The sequence below is a fragment of the Callithrix jacchus genome, chromosome 8 (assembly GCF_049354715.1).
Source record: "Callithrix jacchus isolate 240 chromosome 8, calJac240_pri, whole genome shotgun sequence".
Lineage (NCBI taxonomy): Eukaryota > Metazoa > Chordata > Mammalia > Primates > Cebidae > Callithrix > Callithrix jacchus.
Window position 1 is genome coordinate 9,938,339 of NC_133509.1, and position 21,675 is coordinate 9,960,013.

At 40.7% G+C, this 21,675-nt stretch overlaps 1 protein-coding gene and 1 long non-coding RNA gene across 5 annotated transcripts in view; one reads left to right on the plus strand and one right to left on the minus strand.

The window, feature by feature from the left end:
• Positions 1 to 1,807, minus strand: part of LOC118145070 (uncharacterized) — a 39,378-nt gene extending 37,571 nt beyond the window's left edge. For all 3 annotated transcript variants that reach the window (XR_013520694.1, XR_013520693.1, XR_004730229.3), the window contains exon 1: positions 1,674 to 1,807. This is a non-coding gene — a long non-coding RNA (uncharacterized LOC118145070). The remainder of the gene's footprint in view (positions 1 to 1,673) is intronic.
• LACTB (lactamase beta) lies at positions 1,160 to 21,410 on the plus strand. Of its 2 annotated transcripts, none has more exons than XR_013520684.1 (6): positions 1,160 to 1,536; positions 1,977 to 2,043; positions 5,174 to 5,364; positions 5,672 to 6,008; positions 8,124 to 8,285; positions 20,622 to 21,410. XR_013520684.1 is itself a non-coding variant. In XM_002753207.6 (6 exons), exons 1-6 carry the CDS (start codon positions 1,195 to 1,197, stop codon positions 21,145 to 21,147), a joined length of 1,629 nt encoding a protein of 542 aa, XP_002753253.3. In that variant the 5' UTR covers positions 1,160 to 1,194; the 3' UTR covers positions 21,148 to 21,410. The 2 variants fall into 2 exon arrangements, 1 of the variants encoding a protein (XP_002753253.3); XM_002753207.6 differs by having other exon boundaries at positions 8,120 to 8,285.
• The last annotated feature ends 265 nt before the right edge of the window (positions 21,411 to 21,675 follow it).

Sequence of the window (21,675 nt, forward strand, 5' to 3'; positions counted from 1 at the left end):
ATGTTGACCAAGATGGTCTCGATCTCTTGACCTTGTGATCCACTCGCCTCGGCCTCCCAAAGTGCTGGGATTACAGGCTTGAGTCACCGTACCCGGCCGAGATTGGGTTTCTTATTTCACAAGAATGTCTGATCATTTACAGATGCTGAGAAATCATAGCTAATTGTAAATTACAAGAGTTACATTTGGATTAAAGTTTTTCAAACACAAAATTTTTAAAAAACACTTTATCTTTTACAGCACAGAAACAATTTAAGGTCTGAATGTAACTTCGTATCTATAGTATGGTGTGGAGCTAGAATTCCAAAAGCAATAGTTTTTTTGTTTTTTGTTTTTGAGACTGAGTCTTGCTCTGTTGCCCAGACTGGAGTGCAGTGGCACGATCTCAGCTCACTGCAACCTCCGCCTCCCGGGTTCATGCAATTCTCCTGCCTCAGCCTCCCAAGTAGCTGGGATTACAAGCGTGTGCCACCATACTCAGGTAATTTTCGTATTTCTAGTGGAGACGGGGATTCAGCATGTTGGACAGGCTGGTCTCGAACTCCTGACCTCAAGTGATCCACACTCCTGCGCTGTGATTACAGGCGTGAACCACCACGCCCGGCCAGCAATAGCTTTTAAAGAGCTTTCGGGAAATGGGAGGAACTGAAATGAGACATAAAGAAGGGAGATGCCGAGAGAGAGAGAGAGAATAAAAGCGAGTTCTAACGGGAAAGAAGCTGTCTGCTAAGCGTCTACTGTGTGCCCTGTGCGGTTCCAGAAGCTGAGGATCCAAAACTAAGTGTAGGCTCCCCAAAGAAGTCCCAGTCTGGCGGGAATCTGACAAGCAGTTAAACGGTACAAAGTGTTTACTGTTACTAAGGGAAGTTTGCACACTGAGGGGCAAGACGGTATGGGCGAGAACTCCCATGGGATGGGAACTAGGAAGGGTTCTTGGAGGTGACGCTTGATCTGAGGATAAGCAAAGGGAAAAAAGGAAAGGGAGACCGAAAGAAAGGAAAAACAGCAAAGAGACTACAAGAAAGGCAAAGGAGAACGAGCTCGATGTGAGCGGCGCTCAGGTCCTCAGGAGTCGACTGCTAGGGTCTGATCGCGGTCCCCGCCCTCGTCCCGCCCCCTATCCCTCCCTCTCCGCCGCGCCTCAGCCGGCCCGGCCTGCGTGAATTCCGAGGCTGCCGGCTGTGCGGAGACGCCATGTACCGGCTCCTGTCAGCCGTGATTGCCCCGGCTGCTGCCCCCGGGGGCTTGGCCTCGAGCTGCGGAAGACGTGGGGTCCATCAGCGCGCCGGGCTGCCGCTGCTTGGGCACGGCTGGGTCGGGGGCCTCGGGCTGGGGCTGGGGCTGGGGCTGGCGCTCGGGGTGAAGCTGGCGGGTGGGCTGAGGGGCGCGGCTCCCGACCCCGAGGCATCGCCTCTGGCCGAGCCGCCACAGGAGCAGTCCCTCGCCCCGTGGTCTCCGCAGACCCCGGCGCCTCCCGGCTCCAGGTGCTTCGCCAGAGCCATCGAGAGCAGCCGCGACCTGCTGCACAGGATCAAGGTGCGGCCACTGGGGCGCGGGGCGTAGGCGGCCGGGGACCCGGCCCTCTTGGCGGTGCTGTCCGGCGCTGAGCGGACTCCACCGGGGCAGTGGGGTGCCGGCAGTCGGCTTCCAAGAAAGACTTCCCATTTCCTCACCGCTGAGCCTTGGTCAGACGCTCTTAGGGGTTCCCCAAATCGGGGCGGAGGTCACCGCCCGTCTCGGGGACTGCCTCTTCCCCCAAGGGGCGGACAGGGCACATCCCTTGCTGTTAGCGAGTCTGGCCTGGGATGAGGTGGGCGGGGCCCTGTGGAGAGGGCGGGGCCCGGGTGGAGGGGTGGGGCTTGGGTACAGGGGGCGGAGTCCAGACGGAAAGGGAGAGGACTTGGAAGGCCCCAGAGAAGAGCGCTGGGCTTTTTCCGCAGGTCTCTAACTGTAGGTTCTTTCCCCATCGATTTTAGGATGAGGTGGGCGCACCGGGCATAGTGGTTGGAGTTTCTGTAGATGGAAAGGAAGTCTGGTCAGAAGGTGGGTTCAGAAAATTGTTGTTTAGTAGATTGTTCTGTACCAGTTGGTAAATAAAATATTGTTTTACTGGTTGGAGAGAATCCCATGAAATGCTATTCCTTTACATAAAGCGATGCATATTGCAGAGAGAATATCTAACAGAATAGAGAATTAGGTGTTTTTAAATCACAGTAAGGTTTAAAATGTGACTAATAAATTGGAGTCATAAAGATGGCTTGCTACTCCCCACTCCCATTTTTCTCTTACGACTGGATTTATTGGTCTGAAAGTTGTATACAGTAGTCCCTCCCTATACTAGGGATATATTCCAAGACCCTCAATGGATGCCTGAAAACGTGGATAGTGTGGAACCCTGTATATACTATGTTTTCTTTTATACATATATACCTGTGATAAAGTTTAATTTACAAATTAGGCATAGTGAAGATTAACAACAACGAAATACAAGTCACAACAATACTCTGAGTGGCATGCAATTTAAAACTTTAGAATTGTTTGTTTCTGGAATTCTCCATGTAATATTTTTGGACCATGGATAACTGAACTGAGGAAAGCAAAACCACAGATAAGGGGCGACCACTGTATAGAACAATCCATTAACTGAGTACTTGTAGGTAACAGTTATGGGTAGCTAAAACGCAGAATTTGTGTATTTTTCTTTTTTAATTAACTCAACAATGTGTTGAGTCCTTAAAAGGCGCAGTACTAAGTACTGGGGTTATACGGTATCCGTTGTCTTTAATGACTTCTCAGTCTACTTTATCAGGCTTTTTACCAGGCAGAGGTGTCAAATATTTTTTTTAAAACAAAAGGCAAGAAACTTAGGGAGAGGGATTTCTATTCATTTTATGATACTTTTATGATAGCATTTTTTTTTAATTTTATTTTATTTATTTTTTTTTTTTTTTTTTGAGATGGAGTTTCGCGCTTGTTACCCAGGCTGGAGTGCAATGGCGCGATCTCGGCTCACGGCAACCTCCGCCTCCTGGGTTCAGGCAATTCTCCTGCCTCAGCCTCCTGAGTAGCTGGGATTACAGGCATGCACCACCATGCCCAGCTAATTTTTTGTATATTTTTTAGTAGAGACGGGGTTTCACCATGTTGACCAGGATGGTCTCGATCTCCTGACCTCGTGATCCACCCACCTTGGCCTCCCAAAGTGCTGGGATTACAGACGTGAGCCACCGCGCCCGGCCAGCATTTTTTTTTATAACTTCTCCATTGCACATAAATTGATCCAGTGGGTCATCCCAGCTTCCTAGGAATACCACTTTTAGAAAATGAGGTTTCAGGCCAGTCTTGGTGGCTCACACCTGTAATCCTAGCACTTTGAGAGGCGGAGGCATTGCTTGAGCTCAGGAGTTTGAGACCAGCCTGGGAAACATGGCAAAACCCCATCTCTACTAAAAATACAAAAAATTAGCCAGGCGTGCTGGTGCCTGTAATCTTGCTGCTTGGGAGGCTGAGGCACGAGAATCACTTGAACCCAGAAGGCGAAGGTTGCAGTGAGCTGTGTCTGGGCCACAGACCAAGACTCTGTCTCAAAAAAAAAAAAGTTTCAGATGTCATTTAAAGGCAGTAACACTTTTAGAAGTTAATGGGAACAGTAGGGGTTTGAATTTAAAGAAAAATGGGCCAGTGGAGGTGGTGCACACCTGTAATCCCAGAACTTTGGGAGGCCAGGGAGGGAGGATCTCTGAAGGCCAGAAATTGGAGACCAGCTTGGGCACCATAGGGACACCTATGTCTCTATAAAACATTTTAAATTTTTTTAAAAAGAAAAATGATTTTTCCTTCAAGTATAAGTATAGCTAATCATTATACCTAATTTATGATAAATCTCATAATCAAAAATTATACAAATGTCAGCTTTATGGACTTTATACAAATATTTTTTAGATGTTTAATATTTATTCCTTTTTTTTTTTTTCCTATTTAGATATGGGTTCTCTCTTTTTTTCTTCTTCTTCTTTTCTGGACAAGGTCTCACTCTGTCACCCAGGCTGGAGTGCAGTGGCGTGATTTTGGCTCACTGCAGTCTCAACATTTTTGGGCTCCAATGATTCTGCCACCTCAGCCTCCCAAGTAGCTTGGGAGTACAGGTGCGCTGCACCATGTCAGACTTTTTTTTTTTTTTTGTATATTTTTAGAGATGCGGTTTCTGCCATGTTGTTCAGTCTAGTTTCGAACTCCTGAACTCAAGTAATCCACCTGCCTTTTGCCTCCCAAAGTGCTGGGATTACAGGCACTTCCTCTTTCTTAATTAGATTTACACACGTTCAGCCTGTAGAACATGGAAACCAAATTTAAATATTTTCTAGAAAAAGTAAGTTAGTACATAATGTTTCTTCTGGTTTGCAGCCAAATTAAATTGAGGGTCAGCTAGATTTGGTCTGCAGGACATCTTTTCACATGTTTTTTTTTTTTGAGACAGTTTCGCTCTGTCACTCAGGCTGGAGTACAGTGGCATGATCTCAGCTCACCGCAACCTCCGCCTCCTGGGTTCAAGCGATTCTCCTGCCCCAGCCTGGGATTACTGGGATAATCCCAGTACCTGGGATTACAGGCACGCACCACCACACCCGGTTAATTTTTTTATTTTTTATAGAGACGGGGTTTCACCATGTTGGCCAGATGTCCGATCACCTGGATCCCGACCTCAGGTGATCCTCCCGCTTCACCCCCCCAGAGTGCTGGGAGTACAGGCATAAGCCACTGCGCTTGACCCACACGTACTTTTATTGAGTGGTTATTTCAAGGAATTTGGTGGAAATTTACTCAAAAGTCAAAAATAAATATGATCGAAAGAATAAAGATGTTTTCTTTAAAGAATATTTAAAATGTGGAATCAGTCGTTTAGATAAGCTAAGACAAATGTGTGTCTAAATCATAGAAAATTGCTATTGCAAATGGTACAATTTCACTTTCATTATAAGGTTACATTGTTAGGTTTACCAGTATACTAAGATTTTAATCTTTTACATGTCCAGTGTTAAGTAACTTATAAAAGTGGAGTATCATTTCTTTTAGATAAAGACACGGGATGTTTAAAGGTAGTACTACTTCAGTTTTGAAGACTTGTTTGACCGTGAAACCTGTTAATAGTGACTTTGCTTTTTTACCCCCAAAGGTTTAGGTTATGCTGATGTTGAGAATCGTGTACCGTGTAAACCTGAGACAGTTATGCGAATTGCCAGCATCAGCAAAAGTCTCACCATGGTTGCTCTTGCCAAGTTGTGGGAAGCAGGGAAGCTGGATCTTGATATTCCAGTACAACATTATGTTCCCGAATTCCCAGAAAAGGAATATGAAGGTGAAAAGGTAGTGAAACTTACAGTTCATTTTATTAATGGCATGTTAAATAGTTTATGCTGGAATTTATATTTAAAATGTTTCGTAGCATTCTTTGGCTCGTTTGTAGTTATTGTTAGTGTTATTAGTTTTTTCTTTTAATCCAGATGGTCATCAGGTAGGTATTTTTCTGAAATTTAGGCTAAGGATTTGTACATGACATTTTTCCCAGCAGCAGCTCAAAATGGAAAATATTACTGAGACATGATTCCAGGGCAACTAACTTTCTATTGCACAGTTTAATATTGTAATTGCATTCTCGTGTTGTTACAATTAGGTTTCTGTCACCACAAGATTACTGATTTCCCATTTAAGTGGAATTCGTCATTATGAAAAGGACATGAAAAAGGTGAAAGAAGAGAAAGCTTATAAAGCCTTGAAGATGATGAAAGAGACTGTTGCATTTGAGCAAGAAAAAGAAGGCAAAAGCAATGAAAAGAATGACTTGACTAAATTTAAAACAGAGCAGGAGAATGAAGCCAAATGCCGGAATTCAAAACCTGGCAAGAAGAAGAATGATTTTGAACAAGGCGAATTATATTTGAAAGAAAAGTTTGAAAATTCAATTGAATCCCTAAAATTATTTAAAAATGATCCTTTGTTCTTTAAACCTGGTGAGTGTTAAGCTCTTCTCTTAACAAAATCATCATTACTGAAATGTTAATTTTCAGGAAATCTAAAATGATACCATCCGGCGTGCATTCAGTGAGGTTGACGATTGTGATACGGGCCAGTCCGGTGCTTTTGGTTTTGTCTGTAGTTCCTATCAAAGCCTAGCATCCAGGCGGGTCGTTGTTTAAATTTTGCCTCATTAGAGACTACCTAGTCATTTAGAGGATTTTCAGTATCAAGCTTTCATGCAAAATTATGGAGAAACGTTGGAATAATAGTTCTCCAGATACAATCTGGACCAAAGTAGACATGATAAGGTATTGCTGATATTTTACTATTTAGTTAGAAGGTAAATTGCTCAACTCACTTTGTGCCTTTGTTTCTTAAAGAAAGGAGTGTTTAGGCCGGGTACGGTGGTTCATGCCTGTACTCCCAGCACTTTGGGAGGCCAAGTCGGGCAGATCTTGAGGTCAAGAGATCGAGACCATCCTAGCCAACATGGTGAAACCCCATCTCTACTAAAAATACAAAACTTAGCTGGGCACGGTGGCGCGCCCCTGTAGTCCCAGCTACTCAGGGGGCTGAGACAGGAGAATCGCTTGAACCCAGGAGGCAGAGGTTGCCTTGAGCCAAGATCGCGCCATTGTACTCTAGCCTGGGTGACAGAGCCAGACCATCTCAAAAACAAAAGCGAAAGAAAGAAATGACTGTTCATCAATTTTTTTCCCAAAAAGCTAATGTATACAAATAATTATCTTTGTTTTTTTATTTTTTGATATAGTGCCTATTGAAGCTACTTAATATCTAAATTTACCATAGGTTTATATACTTTTATTCTATTTTCATTTTAAAAGCTTTTAGTTGAATAGATGTTAATATATATAATTAATAAGAGCAAATAAAGTATAATTTTGGATTTTATCTTAAAAAATAAAGTTCCATGCTGGGTACAGTTGGCTCATGCCCATAATCCCAACACTTAGGGAGGCAAAGGTGGGAGGATCTCTTAAGCCCAGGAGTTAGAAACTAGTCTGGGCAACAAAGTGAGGCCCTGTGTCTACAAAAAAATTTTTTTAATTAGCCAGGTTCAGTAGCCTGCACCTGTAAGTAATCCCAGCTGCTCAGGAGGCTGAGGCAGGGGGGGTCCCTGAGCCCAGGAGTTCAGGGTTGCAGTGAGTTATGATTATACCATTGTACTCTAGCCTGGGCAACAGCAAGAGGAAGACCCTGTCTCAAACCAGTTTGAGTTTGTCCAGAACCCAAAATGATATAAAGTTACTTATTTGAAATACTATGTAACTTTTAATATGTATTTAAATTTAAATATGTATTTGAAACAAGGTTTGTATGTCTACATTTATGTATTTTGTTTTATTTATTTATTTATTTGTTTTTGAGATGGAGTCTGGCTCTGTCGCCCAGGCTGGAATGCAGTGGTGCCATCTCGGCTCACTGCCACCTCCGCATCTTGGGTTCAAGCAGTTCTCCTGCTTCACCCTCCCATATAGCTGGGATTACAGGCCCCCGCCATCACACCCAGCTAATTTTTGCATTTTAGTAGAGACAGGGTTTCACCTTGTTGGCCAGGCTGGTCTCCAACTTCTGACCTCGTGATCCACCCGCCTTGGCCTCCCAAAGTGCTAGGATACAGATGAGAGCCACCACACCTGGCCCATATATTTGATTAAAATAAGAATGTGTATGCCCATTTATGCCCTAAACAATGAGTAGAGGTAGATTAAGAACAAAGTTGGCCCAATAAGTCAAATTTGCTCTTCTTCCTCTTCCTGTTGTGTTGTCACTCTGAAAGACTTTTGTTTTATTTTGTTTTGAGGTAGTATTTATTTGCTTACTTAATTATCAAAGAAAGGAGCAGATTTATGTGAAATTTTAAGTATGCTGGTCATAATTGTATTCTTGTGTTAAGAACTTGGAATCAGGACAATTGCAAAGTTAACTCAGTCTGTTGATAGATTGCCTGTGTTCTTCTAAATGCTGAAGTAAAATATTCCAGTTTTAAAGGTATGCCAGTTTTCAGTGGGAATATATTTTATGTTTCTTTGAATAATAATCAAGCATTTTCTTTTTTTCCTCCTTGCAATGATGTCTCAAGGTAGTCAGTTTTTGTATTCAACTTTTGGCTATACCCTACTGGCAGCCATAGTAGAGAGAGCTTCAGGATGTAAATATTTGGACTATATGCAGAAAATATTCCATGACTTGGATATGCTGACCACTGTGCAGGAAGAAAATGAGCCAGTGATTTACAATAGAGCAAGGTAAATGGACGCCTTCTGCTGTGTCTAGCTGTGTCACATCTTAACACTGCGTTATTAATGAAAAGTCAAAGTTTCTTTGTTTCCATTCCAAAATCAACTTGCCACATTTTGGGAGCTCTTCTACATGTCTGTTTTCTCATCTATAAAGTGAAGGAAGTAAAACATGTCGATAAAGTGCACTAAGACCCCTTGATGAAAGACAGCAGGGGCCGGGCATGGTGGCTAACACCTGTAATCCCAGCACTTTGGGAGGCCAAGGCAGGTGTATCACCTGAGGTCAGGAGTTCAAGACCAGCCTGACCAACATGGAGAAACCCTGTCTCTACTAAAAATACAAAATTAGCTGGGTGTGGTGGCACATGCCTGTAATCTCAGCTACTCAGGTGGCTAAGGCAGGAGAATCACTTGAACCCGGGAGGCGGAGGTTGTAGTAAGCCAAGAATGCACCATTGCACCCCAGTGTGGGCAACAAGAGTGAAACTCCATCTCAAAAAAAAAAAGACAGCAATAATATTAATAATTCTTCAAACATATGAATAATTAAACCAAAACCGTACCCACCATAGGCATCTATAATTTGCTCTTCAACCATTCCTTTTCTTATGTTTTAGCTAATGCTTTGTTTACATTTTATTAGGTTTTAATTGTTTTAATACTATTTTGAAATAATTTTATACTTCCAGAAAAGTTGCAAGAGTAGTACAAAGAATTCACATACCCCTTCACCCAGATTCCCTTAAAGTTATTTTACCGCATTTGCCTACATGTGTCTTGTAGGCAAATTTGTCTACAAGGCACACATTTGTCTACATGTGTGCTTGTTTGTTTCTGAACAATTTGGAAATAAGTTGTTGACGTGATACCCCTTTACCTATAAATATCAAAATGTGTATTTTCTTTTCTTTCTTTCTTTTTTTTTTGAGACAGAGTCTCACACTGTCGCCCAGGCTGTAGTGCAGTGGCGCAATCTCAGCTCACTGCAATCTCCACTTCCTGGGTCCAGGCAATTCTCCTGTCTCAGCCTCCCGAGTAGCTAGGACTACCGGCATGCACCACCACACCCAGCTAATTTTTTTGTATAAAATGTGTGTTTTCTAAAAATAAGGACATTCAGGGCTGGGTGCAGTGGCTCACACCTGTAATCCCAACACTTTGGAAGGCCAAGGTGGGTGGATCACCTGAGGTCAGAAGTTAGAGACCAGTATGGCCAACATGGTGAAACCAACCCTTTCTCTACTAAAAATACAAAAATTAGCTGGGCATGGTGGCAGGTGCCTATAATCCCAACTACACGGGAGGCTCAGACAGGAGAATCGCTTGAACACGGGAGGTTGAGGTTGCAATGAGCCAAGACTGTGCCACTGCATTTTAGGCTGGGCAACACAGTGAGACTCCATCTCAAAAAAGGAAAAAAAATAAACAGCAAGGACATTTGGGAGATTAACATAGATACAATGCTGTTATCAAATCTACATACCTTACTCAAATCGTGCCAGTTTCTAATAATGTCCTTTATAGCAAAAGAGGAGAAAAACTTTTTTTTTCTGGTCCAGGATCTAATCCATGATTCCACATTGCATTTACTTGTCATGTCTACCAGAAGTCACATGACATCAGTTTGTCACGTTATTGCTGATGGTAATTTAATCACTTTTTGAGGTGGTGCCTGTCAGGTTATTGTCAAGTTACCGTTTTTTCTTTATAAGAAGTATATTTGGAGGAGGTAATTTGAGATGATGTAAAAATCCTGTTTCTCATCAAACTTTCTACTAGTTTTAGCATCTATCGATGATTCATGACTGAATCCGTTATTACAGTGATGGTTGTCAAATGGTGATTTTTGAATTCTATCCTCCATTCTATGCTTATTAGTTGGCATTCTATTATAAGAAAGTGCAGGCTGGGCATGGTGGCTCAGGCTTGTAATCCCAGCACTTTGGGAAGTGGGTGGATCACTTGAGGCCGAGTTTGAGACCAGCCTGGGCAACATGGCAAAACCCTATTTCTACTAAAAATTAAAAAAAAATTAGCTACAGGTGGCATGCACCTGTAGTCTCAGCTACTTGGGAGGCTGAGGCAGGAGAATCCAGGAGGTGGAGGTTGCAGTGAGCCAAGATCACACCAATGCAGCCTGGACAACTGAGTGAGACTCCATTTCAAAAAAAGTGCTTTCTCTTCTCTCTTATTTATTTATTCATACCAGTATGCACTCATGGATTCTTATTTAGTCAGTGGTAATCTGTCACATTGTCATTATTTAATATGTTGCTTTTAAAATATTAAAACTGTAACAGTAAATTGTTATTAGATTGCTTACCTATATGTGTATTTTTTGTTTTGTTTGCCATACATTTGTAAATATTTATTGAGCAAACACTACATGCCACATACTGTACCACATAGTAGAGCTAAGCTGACGTAGCTCCTCCGCTTCAGGAGCTTACAGAACAACATCCAGCAAATAAATCAATTAAGTACATAAATTGTCTTTCAAAAAGAATACATGTTACGGCCAGGCACAGTGGCTCACACGTGTAATCCCAGCACTTGGGGAGGCCAAGGTAGGAGGATTGCTTGAGGCCAAGAGTTCGAGACCAGCTTGGGCAACATAGTGAGACCTCATCTCTACAAAAAATATAAAAATTAGCCAGGCATAGTGGTGCATGCCTGAAGTCCCAGTTACTCGGGAAACTGAGGTGGGAGGATTGTTTGAGCCCAGAAGGTGGAGATTGCAGTGAGTCAAGATCACTCCACCACACTCTTGTCTGAGTAACAGAGCAAGACTCTGTCTCTCCACCACACCACCAAAAAAGAATATGATCATGTAACATAGTTAGTGGGGCCACACTGCCCCTTAGGTATATAGCTAACATGGTGATCCATAATTCCTTTTTGTAATGATTATTTTAGATTCGGGGTGTACATGTGCAGGTCTGTGACATGGATATATAGTGTAATGATTATTTTAGATTCGGGGTGTACATGTGCAGGTCTGTGACATGGATATATAGTGTAATGATTATTTTAGATTCGGGGTATACATGTGCAGGTCTGTGACATGGATATATAGTGTAATGATTATTTTAGATTCGGGGTATACATGTGCAGGTCTGTGACGTGGATATATAGTGTAATGATTATTTTAGATTCGGGGTGTACATGTGCAGGTCTGTGACATGGATATATAGTGTAATGATTATTTTAGATTCGGGGTGTACATGTGCAGGTCTGTGACATGGATATATAGTGTAATGATTATTTTAGATTCGGGGTATACATGTGCAGGTCTGTGACGTGGATATATAGTGTAATGATTATTTTAGATTCGGGGTGTACATGTGCAGGTTTGTGACATGGATATAGTGTAATGCTGAGCTTTGGACTTCAATTTAACCTGTCACCCAAATAGTGAACTTAGTACCTGATAGGTAGTTTTTCAACCCTTGCCCTCCTCCCTGTGTCCCCTTGTTTGGAGTCCTCAGTGTCTCTTGTTTCCATCTTTATGTCCATGTGTACCCAATGTTTAGCTTCCACTTATAAGTAAGAACATGTGGTATTTGATTTTGTTTCTACATTAATTCACTTAGGATAATGGCCTCTAGCTACATTTATGTGGCTGCAAAGACATGATTTTGTTCTTTTTTATGTGTGTGTATATATATATTTTAATTGAATGATTTTCTGGTTGATTTTGTGTGTTTGATATTGAACATTAAAATGCTCTTATTTGTATTACGTAGGCCTCTGCTGCATGCCATTAATAAGGGTAATTAAGATTTTGGGGGCTGGGTACGGTGGCTCACACCTGTAATCCTAGCACTTTGGGAGGCTGAAGCAGGTGGATTGCCTGAGCTCAGGAGTTCAAGACCAGCCTAGGTAACATGGTAAAACCCCATCTCTACCAAAAGCACCAAAGGAATTAGCCAGGCATGGTAATGTGTACCTATAGTCCTGACTACGTGGGAGGCTGAGGTGGGAGGGTCACTTGAGCCTGGGAGGTTGAGGCTGCAGTAACCTGTGATTGTGCCACTGCACTCCCGCCTGGGTGACAGAGCAAGACCCTGTCTCAAAAAACATTTTTTTATATATTACAAAAATACAAAATAAGATCTAACTAAAATAATTTAACATTTAAAAACTGAGTATAAAAGACTATCTTATAGTTAGGCATCCTTAGGTACTTTTTCATAAGGGTTAAGATTAAAACATTTAAGCCACAGTTTCTCTCCACTTTCTTCTACAGCTTTTAAATGTAAAATATTGAGTTGAAGTTACTTATGTAAATTTGAATTGGGTATTCAAACAAAATCCTTGGCAAATTGCTTTAGCACACTTTAATATAATTTATGGAGAGGGTTTAGAACAGATTTTGACAAATTAACTAGAATTTTTATCCTTAGGAGTGAAAAATGCTATTATTTTATATAATTTCATATTTGATTCATTTACCACTATAATAGGAAAGGGTTTAGTCAGTGTTTTAGCCTTTACAAATTTTATATTTTAATATATGCTTTCTGTTATGGAGAGATTCTCTATGACTTAGTTTTAACTACTAATTTACATAATCTAAAATAACTCTGGCCAGGTGCTGTGTGGCTCATGCCTGTAATCCCAGCACTTTGAGAGGCCAAGGCAGGAGAATCATTTGAGGCCAGCAGTTTGAGACCAGCCGTGGCAAGATTGAGACCCCATCCCTACAAAAATTCTTTAAAAAATTGGCGGGGCGTGGTAACACATGCCTCTTGTCCTAGCTAATCAGGAGGAGAGGATTGCTTGAGCCCTGGGGTTTCAGGCTACAATAAGCTATGATCTGCACTCTAGCCTGGGTGACAAAGCAAGATCCTAGCTCTAAAAGTTAATTAATTAGTGAATTAAATAAAACAAGCACAAGAGTATATGTAAGTGCTAAAAAAATTTACATGTTCAGTTGAGATGAGACAGGATCAAAATAATGCGAACCAAATATATAAAGATTCCTTGTCTGAACTGGTATACTTCAAAAATCACACATGGAAGTATTTGAATTTTAAACATTTGAGCTTATTTTGTAGACAAAAATTTGAGACACAGTGTTAGCAAATGCAATAAAGATTTGTTTGACCTTTTAAAGTAATTTGGGGTTTTATTAGTAGAGGAAAAAGTGTTTGGAAAGCAAATACTTGGTAACTTGTCAAAAATACTTTCATTCAGAAAGAACAAAGAATACTTAGGAAAGGGCAGTTGTGTCAGATGTTAGGAGGGTGAGTCAGAAGTTTATAAAATGGCCAGTTGAGTTCTATCTTGATTATTTAAGGTCAGAATAAATTCAGTTTGTTAAGTATTTGTATTCTTTACTGATCTGGATCTTTTTGCCCCTCTCTCTTCCTACCATGGTAGTATTCAAACTGTAGGTAATGTTTAATTATTGAGTTGGAAAATCAGTTTAGAGGGTTGAGTACCAGGATTTCTTTTTTTAAATAAAACAATATAGAATGTGATAAAGTACATTGCAGGTAGTAAAGGTAAATACAAGCTTTGGGGTAAAGGCTAGGCTGCTGCGTTAAAGAGACACCAAAATGCAGCGGCATGAGGAAGATAAAACTTTAATTCTCCCATGCAACATTCTTGAGGCGAGCAGTTTCCGATTCGTTCCCCACAAGCATTTAAGAGCCCAGATTCATCCATCTTACTGCTCCTCCCTCCACAGTGGTGTCCCCATCTGTACACCTGAAGCGCAGTTAGAGCTCCACAGGTGCCCCAGCTTCCTGAAAAGAGAAAGGGTGGGATGAAGCATTTACTCAGGGCCTTAAGGTTTAGACTTGCAAGTGCCACACTTCATTTCGGCCCACCTTCTGTTGGCAAAAACGTAGCTATATGATCACACTGTGCAACGAGGGAGTCTGAGAAATGTAATTTCTAGCTGAGCAGGCATGTGCCTTGCTATGCTTTATTACTAAGTAAGAAGAGAAGAGTCAGTTTGGTCAACAAGCAGCCATCTATGCCACTGGACACTGTGTTGCTCCATAAAACTCCTGTTTTAGAAGGGTGGTGTGCATGTGTGCATGTGTGTATGTGTGTGTTTTTATTCAGTTTTGTTGAGGTTGAAAAAAAGTTTGAAAGCCATTCAGTGGAATATATCAAATTAAATTTTATTATAACTTCTACCAGTAATTTGTGAAAGAGACTTTGGGAGAGAATTTTGAGGCTTAATGACTAATAGCAATTTTACAGTTACGGTGTTTTCTTTTCCATTTTATTATTTGATTTATTAGAAAGGTAGCACATTTAACAAATCGACTGTTACTTTTACCTTGTGTATTTCCATTAGTACATGCTTTACAAATGGCTTACTTGCACTTCATAAAGAAATAGATGAAATGGTGCCATTTAAAAAAAATTTTTTTAGCTGTATGTTCCTTTCTGCACACTAGTTTTGTTCAATCTTCTGTTGTATTTCAATTATAATTTTTAAATTATCAGCTTATTTAAAAGGATTAAATATGCATTGCAAATCAGTCTATGGCCTAAAAGATTTTTTGGGGACCCAAAATAAATTAGGTTAGCAACAAGCAATGAATTTTAATTTTTTAAATGCCCTGTGGTTCTTAACTACTTGAGACTCTTTGTGTTTATTATTTTTGGGTCTAGCATTATATTTTACTGGAAAGCACCAGAAAAATGATAAATGCCATTGGGAGGCAGAGAAGGGTAGATTACTTGAGCCTAAGTGTTCAAGACCAGCCTGGGCAACATGGTGAAACAATACAAAAAAAAAAAAATTAGCTGAGTATGGTGGCGCATGCCTGTAGTCCGAGCTACTTGGAAGCTGAGGTGGGAGGATCACCTGAGCCCAGGAAGTTGATGCTGCAGTGAGCTGTGATCGTGCCACTGCACTCCCACCTGAATAATGGAAGCGACCCTACCTCAAAAAAAAAAAGACAAATACCAGAAGTTGTCAGTTGAATCTAAAAAATGATTCTCTAGTAAAGATGGCATAGATGCATGACCTTACTGTGATTTAGACCTACACATTTGAAATTTTGAAAGTGGATGTGTAGCTCTGTATATAAGGGGAGAAGGACATTATGTCCCCTCCTTGAGCCTCTTTCCTAAGCTAGACATTAAGGCTCTGTGAATGTGCAGACTGCAGAGCAGCTATTGTTTCCTGTTTTCTTTATGAGTAATTAACTTGTGACTTGCATGAAAATCAAAAGTTGCCATATGATGGTGAGTTAATTTCTTTTTTTTTTTTTTTTTCTGAGACAAGATCTTACTCTGTTGCCCAGGCAGGAATGCTGTGGCACAATCGTAGCTCACTGAAGCTTGTACTCCCTGGCTCAGGTGATCCTCCTGTATCAGCCTTCCAGGTAGCTGGAACTACAGATGTGTGCTACCGCAGCCAGCTGATTTTTAAAATTTTTTGTAGAGATGAGATCTTGCTGTGTTTTCCAGGCTGAGCTCAAACTCCTGACCTCTCCTCAGCCTCCCAAAGTGTGGGGATTACAGGTATGAGCCTAGCTCATTTTATTTTCTATTCTTTGAAAAAAGGCAATGGGTTTCTATCTCTAATGTTAACGGTCCCTATAAGCTCTGAGATGCTTTTGCTTTGTTGTTTTAATTTTTAGTAGTTTCCAGTGGTTCTAAAGGAGAGTTATTTTAAAGGAGTTTAAAAGCACCAGCTTTTGAGGGGAATTTAGGGAGTAAAAGGAATCTTTTCAGTTACAGACAAAAATAAAACCTTAAAGTAAAACTTACTAAATACATATGTTTGTATTCATTTGTTTTATGGTACCATTTTGCAGGGAAAAAAATGTTTCTAGCTTTGTTATTTAGTCTCCCGACTCATTGGGTATAACCGCAAATCTGTTTGTAATATCCTGAGTAGGGCTTTTTAGAGTTACTGTGTTTCCAGGAGTAAATATTTCTCTTTATCCCTTCTCCGTGTGTTTATGCACATATTTAAAATAGTACCATACTGTCACCTGCTTAAAGTATCTCATTAGAATCCTGCCTCCCGGTAGCACTTAAATTCTTCTGCTTAGATTTGAGTCACAAGATCACACTTAGCTGTAAGGGAGGCAAGAAAATTGTTCTTAGCTGGGTACACTGTTGTCTTGAACAAAATTGGTATTTTCTTAAATGGAACAGTGGGAACATTGATTCCATTTAGGAGCATGACTATATTGATTCTGTGTACCTAATATACTCTGTATAAGTAAGAACACTAAAGAACTCTGTGAGTAAACATCACAGAGGAGTTCAGTGAATGTTCTTGCCACTGAAAGACGCTCAATTTGTTGAAAGGGGAATCCTCAGTCAATGCCTCGGCTTATTATTAGAACTTGGCCATATTTTCTATGTGTTTGGCACAATGTTTGCAAGAAAAATTTCTAATTTTATAACTAAATGGGATGAAAACCAAATAAAATGGATGTTTTCTGTAGTGTTTGCTGCATTTTTTAATGTTTAAAATTTTTAATTTCAGTTTTTATGGGTACATAGCAGCTGTATGTATTTATGGGGTACATGAGATGTTTTGATACAGGCATGCAATGTGTAACAATCACATCGTGGAAAATGAGGTGTCCACTCCCTCAATTATTTATCCTTTTTATTACAAACAATCCAATCCTACTCTTTTAGTTATTTTAAAATGTACAATTATTATTGACCATAGTCACCATGGTGTCCTATCAAATACTGGATCTTATTATTTCTGTGTCTTTTGTACCCATTAACCATCTCCACCCCCTCTCAGCCTTCGCTGGAATTTGGCAGTATAGATACGGCCTTTACCTTCTATTTCTAAAGTGTCTAGTGTCTTCCAGAATTAAGAATTGTTCCATATTAAGCTCTTTGTCATGCCTTTAGCTGACAGACTCTCTACTAGTAGTTCAATAAATGTTAATACTAGATGTTAATGTGGCATTGTTTTTATAATATGCATTTGAAATTCTGTTGGTTTTCAAACTTCTTGTAACAATAAATACTAAGTGATGATATTGTTTCTGAAGGCATTTAAGAAGCATTTTAAAAATAAGGCTGGGCAGTGGCTCATGCCTATCATCACAGCACTTCGGGATTGCTTGAGCCCAGGAGTTTGAGACCAACCTAGAGCAACATGGCAAAACCCTGTCTCTACAAAAAAAAAAACACACAAAAATTAGCCAGGCAAGGTTGTGTTTGCCTGTAGTCCCAGCTACTCAGGAGGCTGAGGTTGGGGATTACCTGAACCTGGGATCACACCACTGCATTCCAACCTAGGTGACAGAGTGAGACCCTGTCCCCCCACTCTTGAAAAAAAGTATTTTTAGTTTCTAAGTGTGTAGGTGTAGATTTCTGTGGTTATGTAACACTTTTAAGCAGGATCTGGCAATTCTTATAAATAAAGATGAGGAAGCTGTTTGTCATCTGGCATCATCCCATCATTAGTTACAAAAGTGCCTCAGTAACTTACAAGAACTTTAGCCTATATTCTTGTAAGCAGAAATGTTCCAAGAACTTGAAATAGTAGTTTATCTTTCAGCTGAACAAAATTATTTTCATAAAAATGTACTGATTTGTCCTATGTGAAAAGGAACTAAGAGATTAAAATCTAGAATTTGCTTTATTAAAGTTAGAATTCTTAAGTCTAGAAGTCTCCATATTTTTATATTTAAAGGAGGAATGACTGAGGAGTTCTAGTTTCCAGTCTTAATGTAAGTGGTTTGAAATGCTTTACTCTCAAAAGGAAGTTACAGGGCTGGGCACAGTGGCTCACACCTGTAATCCCAGCACTTTGGGAAACCAAGGCTGGCAGATTACATGAGGTCAGGAGTTCCTGACTAGCCTGGCCAACATGGGGAAATGCCATCTCTACTAAAAAAATTAAAAATTAATTTAAAAAATAAATCTGGGTGTGGCGGTAGGCACCTGTAATCCTAGCTACTCAGGAGGCTGAGGCAGAGAGAATCGCTTGAACCTAGGAGGCAGAGGTTACAGTGAGCTGAGATCACACCATTGCACTCCACCCTGGGCGAAAGAGCAAGACTGATCTCAGGGGGAAAAAAAAATTCAGCTGGGCACAGTGGCTCACGCCTGTAATCCCAGCACTTTGGGAGGCCGAGAGGGCTGGATCTCCTGAGGTCAGGAGTTCAAAACAGCCTGGCCAACATGATGAAGTGCCATCTCTATTAAAAATACAAAAAAAAAATTAGCTGGGTATGGTGGTGCATGCCTGTAATCCCATCTACTGGGGAGGCTGAGGCAGGAGAATCGCTTCAACCCAGGAGCAGTGAGCTGAGATCGTGCCATGGCACTCTAGCCTGGGCAACAGAGCAAGACTCTGTCTGAAAAATCAATAAATAGGCCAGATGCCATGGCTCATGCCTGTAATCCCAACACTTTGGGATGCTGAGGTGGGCGGATCACTTGAGGTCAGGAGTTTAAGACCAGCCTGGCCAACATGGCAAAACCCCATCTCTATTAAAACTACAAAAATTAGCTGGGCATGGTGGTGGGTGCCTGAAATCCCAGCTATTTGGGAGGCTGAGGCAGGAGAATTGCTTGAAGCTGGGAAGCAGAGGTTACAGTGAGCTGCGATGGCACCATTGCATTCCATCCTGGGCAACAAGAGCAAAACTCCGTCTCAAAAAAATAAATATACAGAAAAAAATTAGCCTGACATGGTGACAGCACCTATAACCCCAGCTACTAGGGAGACTAAGGCAGGAGAATTGCTTGAGCCTGGGAGGCAGAGGTTGCAGTGAGCTGAGATTGTGCCACTACACTCCATCCTGGATAACAGAGCAAGACTTAGTCTCAAAAAAAAAAAGTTACAGAAAGCTGATTATTGGCTGGGCACAGTGGCGCATATCTGTAATCCCAGCACTTTGGGAGGCACAGGTGAGTGAATTGTTTGAGGCCAGGAGTTGAAGACCAGTCTGGACAACAGTGAGACCTTCATCTCTACCGGAAAAAAAAAAAAAAAGCCAGGCATAGTGGCACCCACCTGTGGTCCCAGCTGCTCAAGAGGCTGAGGCAGGAAGATTGCTTGAGCCCCGGAGGCTGAGGCTACAGTTAACCCCGAATGTACCACTGCAGTCCAGCCTAGGCAATAGTGTAAGACTCTGTCTCCAAAAAAGGAAAAATTTATTTCTCAAAGAGAAAATGTGTTTCTATTATGTAACTTCTTTTAGATTTAATTTTAGTTGGTTGGCTGGAATTACAAATACAATGAGGATTTGAGACAAAGTAATGAGGAACTAAAATCTGAGAGTTGTCATAGGAATGGAAGGAAGGGAGAAGGGTAAGACACAAAGCAGAGACTGAATGAGTAGGATTTAGCATCTTATGGGATATGAGAGTTTAGGGCAAAAAAGTCATCAAAAGTTGTATAATGAAGGTTTTAATGTCGAGAAAGAAACAGGAAGGTTTGGAAGAGATTAACTTAGTTTTAGACATGTTGCTTTTGAGACAATAAGAAAACCACATATCAAGTCATTAATTTTCTAAAGAGCATACTAAGATTTACACCTTTTTTCCTTTTTAAATCTTCCGATAAATACCTGTGGCCACTCCTTTCCTAACTGCCAACCCGACTTCATCCAATATTATGACTTGTACTTTTAGGGATGTATAAGAATCTTGAAAAAAGAAGAAAGGATTCAAACTAGAGTTTGCTAACTCCAGCCTTTCCCACTGCACCAAGAAAGTACCATGTCACATCATTATATATGATGCGCATGTGGCTTTTTTTAAGAGTTTTTTTTTTTTTTTAAATAGGGTCTTGCTTTGCTGCTCAGCTGGACTCAAACTCCTGGGCTCAAGCAATCCTCCTGCCTCAGCCTCCTGAGTAGCTGAGACTATAGGCACGGGCCACCACACCCAGCTTATATGGTATTTTTATCCAAGAAACCTAGTATTCTTATAAATAACCTTGTTCCTAAACATCCCAATGCGCTTTGGATGTTTACAGTTTTGGTTATTAAATTCACTTGTGGCACAATTCAATATTAACCCCAAGGACAAGGAATATGTACCAAATGATAAGTGTCTCCATATGCACAGGGAAAATACTATGTATAATACTAACCAATATACTTTTGCAGGTATTAAAAGTTTGATACACTCAGCATGGACAATAGAAATACCAATAGAAAAAACTCATGTTCTATGCTTTAATTCAAAAGGTAATTAGACTACCTTACTCAGTTATCCGTGTGTCATTAGGACCTGAGTCATACTGAAAACTAGTGGTTTATAGTTTCTGAGAATGTATGATCATTATATCGAAATACAATCTGTCTCACATTTTTCTATCGTGTGAAGTCAACAATTACGAAATTTTAATGATCCTTTCTTATTTACTTTTAGATTTTATGTTTACAATAAAAAGAAACGTCTTGTCAACACACCCTATGTGGATAACTCCTATAAATGGGCTGGTGGTGGATTTCTGTCTACAGTGGGTGACCTTCTGAAATTTGGGAATGCAATGCTGTATGGTTACCAAGTCGGGCTGTTCAAGAACTCCAGTGAAAATCTTTTACCTGGATACCTCAAGCCAGAAACAATGGTTATGATGTGGACACCAGTCCCCAACACAGAGATGTCCTGGGATAAAGAGGGTAAATATGCAATGGCATGGGGTGTGGTGGAAAAGAAACAAACGTACGGTTCTTGTAGAAAGCAACGGCATTATGCTTCACATACTGGAGGGGCGGTGGGTGCCAGTAGTGTGCTGCTGGTCCTTCCTGAAGAACTGGATGCAGAGACTCTAAATAACAAGGTTCCCCCAAGAGGAATCATTGTTTCTATCATCTGTAACATGCAATCTGTGGGCCTCAATAGCACTGCTTTGAAGATTGCCCTTGAATTTGACAAAGACAGACTGGACTGATATCTTAACACCACAGGTGCAAAATGAGTTGTTTTGGTTTCTTTTTTTTTTTTTTTTAACATTAATGTTCCAAAACATATGAAATTTTTAAGAATAAATTTGAAATAGAGTATAATTGAATGCAGACAATTATGTACCTCTAATTGCTTAATTTTGTAATGGTCTTTTATTGTAGAATTAGTTCTTTATACTCAGGGAAGTAATTCTATTGTTTTTACTTTTTGAAAAAAGTGTTAACTCTTGAATAAAATATTCTGATAAAATATGTACTCTGTGTGTGTGTAATACAAAGAAAATCTCATTCAACAGGAGCCTCCAGATACCCAGGTTTTTTTTTTTTCTTTTTTTGAGTTGGAGTCTCACTGTGTCACCCAGCCTGGAGTGCAGCAGCATGATCTTGGCTCACTGCAACCTCTGCCTCCTGAGTTCAAGCGATTCTCCTGCCTCAGCCTCCTAAGCAGCTGGGATTACAGGCGCCCACTACCTTGCCTGGCTAATTTTTCTATTTTTAGTAGAGACAGGGTTTCA